The 11,247-nt window shown below is 30.3% G+C and overlaps 1 protein-coding gene across 1 annotated transcript; it reads right to left on the bottom strand.

Moving 5' to 3' along the window:
* Positions 1-5,699: 5,699 nt before the first annotated feature.
* Positions 5,700-11,042, bottom strand: LOC101264442 (acetyl-coenzyme A synthetase, chloroplastic/glyoxysomal-like). Its single transcript, XM_004242862.5, has 17 exons — positions 10,559-11,042; positions 10,344-10,487; positions 9,381-9,536; positions 8,943-9,065; positions 8,634-8,802; positions 8,462-8,544; positions 8,238-8,339; positions 8,067-8,155; positions 7,784-7,874; positions 7,543-7,656; positions 7,239-7,315; positions 7,051-7,129; positions 6,755-6,823; positions 6,493-6,668; positions 6,356-6,412; positions 6,088-6,277; positions 5,700-6,001 (listed from the first exon to the last, which is right to left on the bottom strand). The coding sequence occupies exons 1-17, from the start codon at positions 10,685-10,687 to the stop codon at positions 5,816-5,818; spliced, it is 2,034 nt and encodes a 677-aa protein (XP_004242910.2). The 5' UTR covers positions 10,688-11,042; the 3' UTR covers positions 5,700-5,815.
* Between the last annotated feature and the right edge of the window lie 205 nt (positions 11,043-11,247).

The following is an 11,247-nucleotide window of genomic DNA, read 5'->3' as shown; positions in this document are numbered from 1 at the left end:
ATATGTGGTCACATTATTCTGAATAAGATAAAAATCGAACTTCGATTTTTATATCTTAGGACTTCTTATAAATAAATACACTCTTGGGACTGTTAAGTTAAAATGAGGTAAGATCTCATTAACTCTTAATCCTAAAAGTGTCATTTTACCAATGAAATAAAACTTGGACAGCATATCTAAAGACCTCCACCCCCACCCTATTTTTTACATGTTTTATTCAGATCTTAATTATCTTTGAACTTGGCTATTTGATAGTCATGGATTCTACATAAAGGGTGTGTTTGGTAGGAAGAAAAATGTTTTTTTTGAAAAATAAGTTGACTTTTGACTTATTTTTTCGTGTTTGGAGTAAAAAATAATTTTTGGAAATGATTTTTTGTTCGATTTGTGAATTAAAAATATTTTTAAGAAATACTTTTTATTTTTACTAGAATAGAAAATAATTTTGAAATTGAAAATATTTTTTAAAAAACAGAATTAATTTTTTTTGGGGGGTGGGGATGGGTGGGTTGATAGGGGGGTAGGGGTTAAAAAACAAAAATTTGAAGTTAAAAATATTTTTTAAAATAAAATTAATTTTTTTGGGTGGGGAGTGGGAGGTCGAGGTAGGAGTGAAAAAATAAAAATTTGAAGTCGAAAATATTTTTTAAAAAAATTAACTTAAATCAATTTTTTTGGAGGGGGAGGGAGGGGGGGGTGGAGGGTAGGGAGGAAACAATAAAAATTTAAAGTTAGAAATATTTTTTACAAACAAAATGAAAATTTATTTTGGGAGGTGGGGTGGAGTGGGGGTAGGGATGGGGGTGGGGGGAAGATCAGGGTAGATATGGGGGGAGGGTGAAAAATGAAAAATTAAAAGTACTTTTTATAAAATAAACTTTAAATTTATTATCATTCTGGGGGTAGGGGTGCGGGGCTGGGGTTGAGGGTAGGGATAGAGTGAAAATACAATTTAAAAATTGAAAATATTTTTTAAAAATAAACATTGAATTTTTATTTGGGGAGGGGGGTAGGGGTTGGCTGGGAGGGGTCGGGGTGAGGGTGGGTAAGAAAAATTGAAGTTGAAAAATGTTTTTTAAAAATAAGCTTTTGTTATAAACAATTTGTATTACAGTGAATGTCTAATTATGTGGAGTCCTTGTAGGATATGATTAGGAATCCTATTTGGGACCAAGTAAAGTTTTCCCTATAAATAAAGGATTTTCGTTAATTATAAATAAAATTTGTGAAAGACCAATGAATCATGAATATACTTCAAGAGAAATAAGAAGTCTTTTCTCTTCTCCCTACTTTCTTCTTCTTCTAAATTTATATAGTTTCATAACACGTTATCAGCATGATTGTTCTATTCTTAAAAAATGATAAAGAAGACGGGAAAAGTGCAAAAGAGATCTTGCATAAGTTATGCAATAAGATTCTTATATCTTCAAGGTTTGATTTATCTTTATGTTAATAATTATTTATGTAACAGATCTGGAGGTACCATCTAAAGTAAGTATTTAAAGAGACTTGTCGACTTTCTATACATTTAATATTAATCGACTGGGAAGAGAATTTCTTAATTTATTTTAATAATTAAATAAGCACAATTTAGTGAAAGGTATGTTTTCAACCTTTATATGAGGTATGTGATCTATTAAGCTATATTTATTAACTACTAATATTGATTATAATAAATCAATAATCTCAATTTTGTGTGTAATTATAATGTACGATCATATTAATGATCATCAAAAGTGATAAAATTACAATTATTTTGAAGGCTTGAGGTTGATCCTCATTATGGGTAAGACGATAGATTTAAGTTTTATCGCATCAAAAGAATAAGACGGTGGATTTATGTCCAATCGCAAAAAGAGGGTAAGACATTAGGTTAAAGTCCTGATGCACTATGATGATAAGATGGGTTCAAGATTCATCGATTTATGACCTAAGACACTTTTATATGGATAAGACATTGAATGTGAGTCTCAATGCACCATATTGATGATATAATAATGACTAAAGAAAAACTAATGTGTTTTTGATGAGAAGTCATGAAATTTACTGAATTTGCTCCATTACGTACAATGAATGTGGTTGTAGTGCATAATATGTCTGAAAGAATACAAGTGATTGAATAATGCACATAGATATGGAATGAGGTACTAAAGTTATCATTATTTGATATGCTCACATATTTGTGTTTCATTCATGAAGAATGAGAATTTTTGATAAATGCTAAAAATATAGATTCATTCTCTAAAGGGAATGAGGTGTAAGCCACCATGCTAGGCATGATAAAAGTTTGCGACCTTTGGTTAACGATGTGGTATCATCAAGAATGTCTCTAAGAAGACATGTATTATAGAAATGTTTCATGATTTATATTCATACTTGTATTGGACAAGAATTAGTTCAATTGAGGCACATTCTATGATAAATAAGAAGTTTTCCAATTTCAATACTTTCTTAATTTGGCATGATTGTCTGAGACATCATTAGTCTATAATGTTTAGACGAATTATGGAAAATTAAAAAGGACAACCGTTCAAGAACCCAAAAATTCTTTTAAATGGTGAGTTTTCTTATAATGATTGTTAGCAAGGCAAGCTAATTGTGAGACCATCATAAACGAAAGTTGAGATTGAATTCTCTGCGTTCTAGGAACGTATACAAATATTTGTGAATCTAGTCATACACCTAGTGAATTGTTTAGACATTAAATGGTCCTAATAAATATTTCTTCTATATGGTCTCATGTGTGCCTATTATTATCTCGCAACTTGATGTTTGCAAAAATGTTGGCACAAATAATATGTTACATGCACAATTTTCTTCAAATTAGTTCATTAAATGATGGAATCACGACTCACCTAAAGGTTGAAGTAATTGAGAAGAAATAAATCTGAAAATCACTCTTAGATTAATAAAATTGAAATTTACTCATATAATAATATATCGGAAATTTATTAAATGAAAAGGCAATGACATAGTAAACTTGGAGTTTACTAGTACTAATAATTTTATTAGTTGGCATGAATAATTTTTTCATCCCAAAGATGTGCATACTGAGCAATGGACATACATTGAAAATCTAGAAGATTCTTCAAGAATTCTTTACCTTGCTTGTTCTCGTGATAAAGTTGATTGGATCAACAAAAGTTGGGACTAAATCCCTAAATTCTGAAAAGTATAAAAGGTGAATATGGTCCCGTTCACCCATCATGTGATATGATAAAAAGATGCATCTATAAGATAATTACATGTGCGTTTGTTGTCAACATGTTGTTTGACATTCACAAAATTACTTGTGCAAAAATAATAATTGAGTTAAGAGCACAATTTCAAAATATGTAATCAAGAAAATTTATCTTATAATATTGATAAATGCTCAAGATGATGTGACATTAAATATCTCAAATAGTAAAATCATTGTTTATGAAAATAAAGCTTTATATGTCGATATAAAATACGATATTGCATACAAAAGTAATTGTACGCATGAGACTGATAAATTATAATCAAATTTTCTTTCAATTGATTTATGGTCGGGGTATTTTTCATCTAATTATTTTGATATGTGGTATATAATCAATGAATATACTTTGATGCACAATGATAGATTCTCCAAAGATTGAGATATATGTTAGTTTGTCTAACATAAGGGGGAGATTAGAAGCAACACAAAAGTTGTAAATACTCTTATTGAATGTCCCTTAAGGATAGTGTCTACAATATGCATGAAGCATGATATATCAATCAATTCTAAATAAAATAATCCTTGAAAAAAGGGGAGGATCAAAGAATTCAAATGATCATAAATAAGGAGACAATATGTTTCTGAAGAGCCTACGACATAACACTTATGAGATCTCAATAAGTTTTGTCGTATTGTGAATCGATACAAAATGGTATATCGTTGACGATATCTTTGATACAATAGCGCGCAATATTGTAAAAGATTATGAGGATATGAATTCTACAACTATTAAAGCATGCTTGTGCAAAAATAATTATCAAGTGAAAAGTGGAATGATGCATCTTGGTAAGCGTAAAACTTATTTGACTTGCAATCTAGGCACTAGAAGACGTCATACATCTAATATTGAATGTTGTCACTTGACAAAACTAATATGAAAATATCCAAGGGATTCGAAATCTAGCATATACAAGGTTTTGGAAAACTTGTTTATCATCCTCATCAGGATTAAATAGATTCAAAATCATAGAGCATATATAAGTATTGTTATGCAAGTTGATAACTATAATTGAAACTCTTGAAGAGTTTTCAAAAGACAACAGATTATTTGCTTAAAGAAGTTAAAGTAAGGAACTTGGAAAAATCTTTGACCTTGAAAGGAAGATTCATAAAAAGGAGATAGAAGAAAGCATATTTTGTCAATGTTTTTCTACACTCATGGGCTCCCAAGAATGGTGATATCAACATGCAAGAGGTTTGTTCAAGTAATATTATTGTTGATTTATTCACTAAGTCTCTACCAACTACAACTTTCAAGAAGATGGTGCACAAGCTTGGAAAACGAAGATTCTAGTCTCTGAATTGATGTTGTCATTAGGGGGAGTTAATACGCATGTACTCTTTTTTCCTCACAAGGTTTTGTCCCACTGGGTTTTTCTTGTAAGGTTTTTAATGAGGCATCCATAATATGTATTATTAGATATGTATACTCTTTTTCCTTCACTATATTTTTGTTTCTACTGGATTTTATCTAGTAAGGTTTTAACGAGGCACATAATCTACCGACATTCTAGGAGGAGTATTATAAACAATTCATATTATAGTGAATGTTTAATTAGAGTCCTTGTAGAATATGGTTAGGAATCTTACTTGGGGACCAAGTAAAGTTTTTCCTATAAATAAAGAATTTTCTTTCATTGTAAATAAGATTTGTGAAATATCAATAAATCATTAATATACTTCAAAATGAATAAGAAATCTTTCTCTGTTCTCTACTTTATTTGTTTTCTAAAATCATATAGTTTTATAACAGCTTAAAATTTTTTGTAAATTGAAGTTGAATAAAAGTTTTGAAAAATGTTTCCTTAAGTTTTGAAGGAAAGTAATTTTCCTTGAATTTGAGAAAAATGAGTTGATATGGAAAATATTTTCCAAAACTTTTAACCCAACCAAACAAAATAAAATTGAAAACGTTTTCCGACATACCAAACACACCCAGAAACTCAAATTGTTTCCTCTTTTAAAACAAGACTAAAGTATCTCTCCAAATGATTAAAGAATTCCTTTCTTCCTCCCTCCTATCCTAAAACTCATTTTATAAAATATCGTTCACATCAGATCTAAGTCGGTGATTGAATTGACTTACTTTTGTAGTTTCTTGGTCTTTGAGCTGGTATTTTATGGTTTTGCAAGTGTTTCGATAACACAAAAAGTGTTTTTAAATCTGAAAAAGTACAAATAAAAAGGCCAAAAGAAGTTTGATATTTCATACTTAGGACTTCTGGCTTTTAATTTATAAGTCATTTTCAAAAAGTCAATCCAAACATGCGTAAGCCACAATCACTCCATAAGAAAACCTTCTCAATTGTATGTTTGCACCAATGATTTCACAATTTTCAAACTAGACGCCCACATCACATGTCACGAGTTATGATCAACTATAGACGTCTAGTTTAGAAATTGTGAAATTAAGATCTTTATTACAAGGTGACTCGACTAGCTAGATGATTCGTCACAATTGAATAATAAGGTCGATTCAGAAAAATATAGTCAATCGAAAAAACACATAGATTATGATGTCAAAAATCAAACAACCCCAAATTAAATTAAGAATAAGGTAAAATTAAAGTGGCATCAAGAATGAGCTAGTGCAATAAGCTGATCAACAACAGTAGGATCAGCCAAAGTACTTGTGTCCCCAAGCTCATCTAAGCTGTTTGAAGCAATTTTTCTCAATATTCTTCTCATTATTTTGCCACTCCTTGTCTTTGGTAGACCTGGTGCCCAGTGGATCTTGTCTGGTGCAGCAAAACCTCCAATCTAATATCAACGTCAAGTAATTTTATCACTTTTCGACATAAGCCAGTTTTCATTTCTTTCTAACAAAGACGAATTCAAAATCATACCTTATCTCTAACAACTTTGATAAGACTTCTTCTGAGTTCCTCACTATATGAAACACCTTCAGCCAAAGTAACAAACACGTATATCCCTTGTCCTTTAACATCATGCTCCACGCCAACAACAGCAGCTTCAACACATTGAGGATGTGATACTAAAGCTGACTCTACTTCAGCTGTGCCAATGCGGTGTCCACTGTACATATGCACCATATAGTTCATATAACAAAAGCAAGTAAATTGGATGATGGAGGAGGAATAAGAAGGCATGTACCTGACGTTAATAACATCATCTACTCTGCCAGTGAGCCAGTAGTAACCGTCTTTGTCCCTAAATACAGCCAAGAGCTTATAGATACACGTACATACGTATGAATTATGATCATGAAAGTTAATAAACCAGGTATTTACCTGTTGCAACCATCACCAGTAAAGTAATATCCAGGGAAGGCACTAAAGTATGTAGTCTCATATCTTTCATGATCTCCGTAAAGTGTTCTGAATGCAGAAGGCCATGAATTTTTCACGCATAAATATCCACTACACTCACCTTTGAGCTCCACACCCTTCTCGTCCACTATTACAGGCTACAATAATTAATAAATATTTATTACATAATAGTAGGCGTATTGTAATCGCGATAAAATGTAGCATGTGTCCTGTCATAGGTTACCTGGACACCAAAAAATGGTAATGTAGCAGAACCAGGCTTCTGTGGCCAAGCTCCTGGCATTGGAGTAATCTGCAAGAACAAAAATCAATAATAATGAACTCAACTCTAAAAGGGTAGCTAGGTATGTACGTACACTGTAGTGTTTATTCAACAACTTATAAATGCATTATAGTATGTGACGATCTCATCTAAAAGCTTAAGCTGTCAGTAACTAGACGGATGTATTGGAAGAAACTAAAGAATTTGATATGCTTCATTTCATTTCATTATTATTATATAGAGAAAAGAAGAAATACCATGAAACCTCCAGTTTCTGTTTGCCACCATGTATCAGATATAGGGCACTTTCCATCTCCTACAACATTGAAAAACCATCTGCACAAAAACATTTTTTTAAAAAAAGATCAGTATTTTTTTTTCAGAAAGTTGTTATATAAAAGAGAAATATAAATTAAAAGATGCATATATAGGTAAAGATAGAAACCTCCATGCACTAGGATTGATTGGCTCACCAACACTTCCCAGCACCCTCAAAGATTTTCTTGAATATCGAGTCACGTGCTATAAATAAAATTTATTAACAAATTAAAAATATTTTCATGAATAACAAGAAACATTTTATGATCAAGAAATAAGAAAATTATATTTAGGTACATACATAAACTTCTCGATCATAAGATTAAAATTCTGTGTAAAAATGTGTATTGAGCTACTCTCATGTGGAACACAAGTTACTTGAAAGTAATCTGATTAAGAGAATTAGATAATAGAGTAAGGTGTAGGCTTACCTCGTCTCCCTCGCGCATGAGAGATCTTACTAATGTGGGAGCGGTGTAAAAAATTGAAACTTTATACTTATCAACGATATCCCAACAACGTCCTGCATCTGGATAATTCGGAGCCTGCAACATATGAGTTATATATAAGGTAATAATCACTCGACGATTTTTTGTTTAGGTTATTCATATCTATAATAAAACTCAAAACATAAGTTTTTTTTTAAAATGTTAAAATGAAGTAACTTATTACCCCTTCAAAAACCACATTTGTTGCTCCATTCAGTAAAGGTCCGTATGTAACATAACTATGACCGGTAATCCAACCGCAGTCAGCTGTACACCTACAGAACATAACCAAAAAAAAAAGTATTTTCATTAATAAATAAAGGGGAAAGGGACAAATATACCCCTGAACTATCGTAAATGGTATGCAGATACCCGCCGTCATACTTTTGAAACATTATATTACATATATATAACATAAATCTATTTGGTAAAGATATTGAAGAGAGAAAATGTGTTGAAGGACATACCAATAAATGTCTTTTGGTTTGTAGTCAAATGCATACTTGAATGTTGTGGCAGTGTATACCATATAACCTCCAGTTGTATGTAGAACACCCTTAATATATAAACATCAACTAAAACCCATCAAAATATTGTAACAGAATAATCGTCTAATCGATACAAACATGAAATTTTACCTTAGGCTTTCCAGTACTACCACTAGTGTAAAGTAGGAAAAGTGGATCTTCTGCATCAACCCATTCTACATCACATGTAACTGGATATTTTGGAACTACATCCTGAAATAAAAATAATTTTGTAAATATAATATGCCTAAACTATACGTATAAAACGAAAAGCAGTACTCTATCAGTCTCAAATTTATGTGACACCTTTTGAATTTCAAAGTGTTTGAACTGACCTGCCACCAAATATCTCTTCCTTCAACCCATTTCGTCATTTGTTTTTGTAATGCTGATTCATTCTCAAAAGTCAGACACACATCTGCAAAGAAGAGAGTAAAAAGAAAATAATATATATGTAGCACATTAAGTAATATTTTTGGATATTAATTAGTAGTAATATATAGTGACCTATTTTGACTGAATTTTGGGCAGATTGTGTTAAGGCATCATCAACAATGTCTTTGAGAAAAATAGTCTTTGCTCCTCTCTTAACTGCACTGCATGTTATCACAACTTTTGGCTTGCAATCTACGATTCTCTGTGCAAGTGATTCTGCTGAGAACCCCGCAAATACTACCTGTACAACTTCAAACATTATATTTTTCAAATAACTAATTTCTATCTATCGTAAATAAATATCAAGCATGAGTAACTTTATAATAAATATTTTTTATATCGATACATTAGAAGAAGAGATAGCTACAATCTACATATTACCGAGTGAACGGCACCAATGCGAGCACAGGCAAGCATAGCAATGGGAAGTTCCATAAGCATAGGCAAGTAAATGATAACAGCATCACCCTTTCCAACTCCAATACTTTTCAAGTAATTTGCCAACTGTCACAAAAGTTAATTAAAATCTATCAATGTATCTATATTATTTTCATTGATATTTCGCGATTCTAATTTTAATATAAGTCGCAAATGCTGACTTGGTGCAAATTTCAACCGTTAACATTTATTAAAAATGTGATTCTTACTAAATTTAGAGAGTTAGGAGGAAAGTTGAGGATAATAAATGTAACATGTTGAACATATGAAAATTTTCTTTTGTTGTTAAACTTTTTAAAAAAAATATATTTGTAGAATATTATTAGAGAAGTAATGAAATAAGAATAACTATAAATTTAAAAGAAGGGAAAAATAAAAAACCTGACAAACTCTGGCTAAAAGTTGAGTGTACGTTAAAGTGGCATCACGACCAAGGTCATTTCCTTCCCATAAAATTGCAAATTTGTCACCATTTCCAGCATCGATATTTCTATCCAAGCAATTGTAACATATATTTGTTTTACCACCTTTAAACCACTGTTGAAAATTACATAACACAATAGAAACTTTTTAATTGTACATAATGTTGTGTTATCCAAATTAAATTATAGGAGAAACAATTGTACTATAGTGAAAAATAATGAGAAAATATGGAAGATGGTTAAAAAATGAAAAGGCTGGCATAAGAAAAGGACCAATTTGTCCCTGCCACTATTTTAGCTAGTCTTAGAAATACGGAGACATTTAAGGCATCGGAACCGAAAAAACCATTTTTTAAAAAATAATATTAATCATTCAAATATCATTAATTTTTTTAAAAAAACTTATTTATGACAACGAATAGAAGAATAGAACTAGCCGACGAAAAATAAATATAAAGTAACAATAAATTAAAAAAGAAGAAGAAGTACAGGCCTAAATTTCTTTGATTTCTGAAATTTTAAATAATAATACTAATTACATTTTATAACATGTCTAAAAGAATCTCAAATATAAATTGATTGCATCAAATTAATTATAAAAAAGTATAAATTTATAAATAATTACTCCTTCTATCTCTATTTATGCATTCATTTTATTTTACAAAGTCATATAATTTTAAAAAAAATACCAACAAAATTTTTAATTTTATTTTATATTTATAAATTATTTAAAAAAAACTACAAGAAACAATAATTGACCATTCAAAGTATGAAAAATTTACGATCCCTTGTTTGGACCTCGAAATTTACTAATCTAATTATAATTAGAGTATTAAATACATCACATTTCATTTTAAAATCAATTATTACATCAGCAAAGCAAGTTTTAACCCCAAATAGTTAAGTAGAGATTTGAATAAACCTGAATATTAATTTTGCCATTGCGAATGTCGAGATTGTCGGTGTAAACAGGTTGCCCCCATTTCTGTTTCCAATAAAATTCCGATGCAATCTCAGACCAAAATCCGGCCGGATCCTCCATCGACTTACCATACATCTCCTCATACTGCACTCACAAAAATTAATTCAAAAACTCACCATTGAATCAAATCTGCAATGTGAGAAAAGAAATCGAACCTTTTGTAAAGAAGAAACATGAGCCTGTTTGGAGAATTCGTGACTGGGGATCACAAAATTAACTTCCTCAGATGCAAGACCTTCACCAAGAACAATATTATTATTATTTGAACAATTGATTTCTTTCATCTTAACCACACTATAGCTGCTGCTGCTTCTAATTCCGATCTGAATTTTGATTGGTTCACTGTTCAAATACAATGGCGTTGATGCTAATGCTATTGATTGATAAAAAAAGTGATAGCGGTCAAATCTGGCATCCCTAAATATATAATATATAGTATTTATTACACCAATGAATATTAATTTTTGAGCAAGTCAAACAAATTCGTTTGATGTGTAGCATAAAATATATAATGATTTTACCATTAATTTTATTATGTATTTGATTTTGAGATATTAATTATTTTTGAAGTTATTTATTGATGAAATAAATTATGTCAAAAAATATTTAATTTTTAAATAACTTATTTTCAGCTATCATATCTTGGACCCATGGGAAATTTGTTATTTTATAACGCTATGCTATAATATTTTAATAGTATAATTTTCAGTGCACAACCCACGATTTGATCTGACATTTTTTTTATTTAATTATTAATATTTATAGTTTAAATAATTCTAATTTATATTATATTTGATTTATTTGAAAATCTTACTTATACCAAAAAAAAAAAAAATTAAAATGA

This window comes from Solanum lycopersicum, chromosome 7, assembly GCF_036512215.1.
Source record: "Solanum lycopersicum chromosome 7, SLM_r2.1".
NCBI lineage: Eukaryota > Viridiplantae > Streptophyta > Magnoliopsida > Solanales > Solanaceae > Solanum > Solanum lycopersicum.
This window is presented reverse-complemented; position numbering and strand designations above follow the sequence as displayed.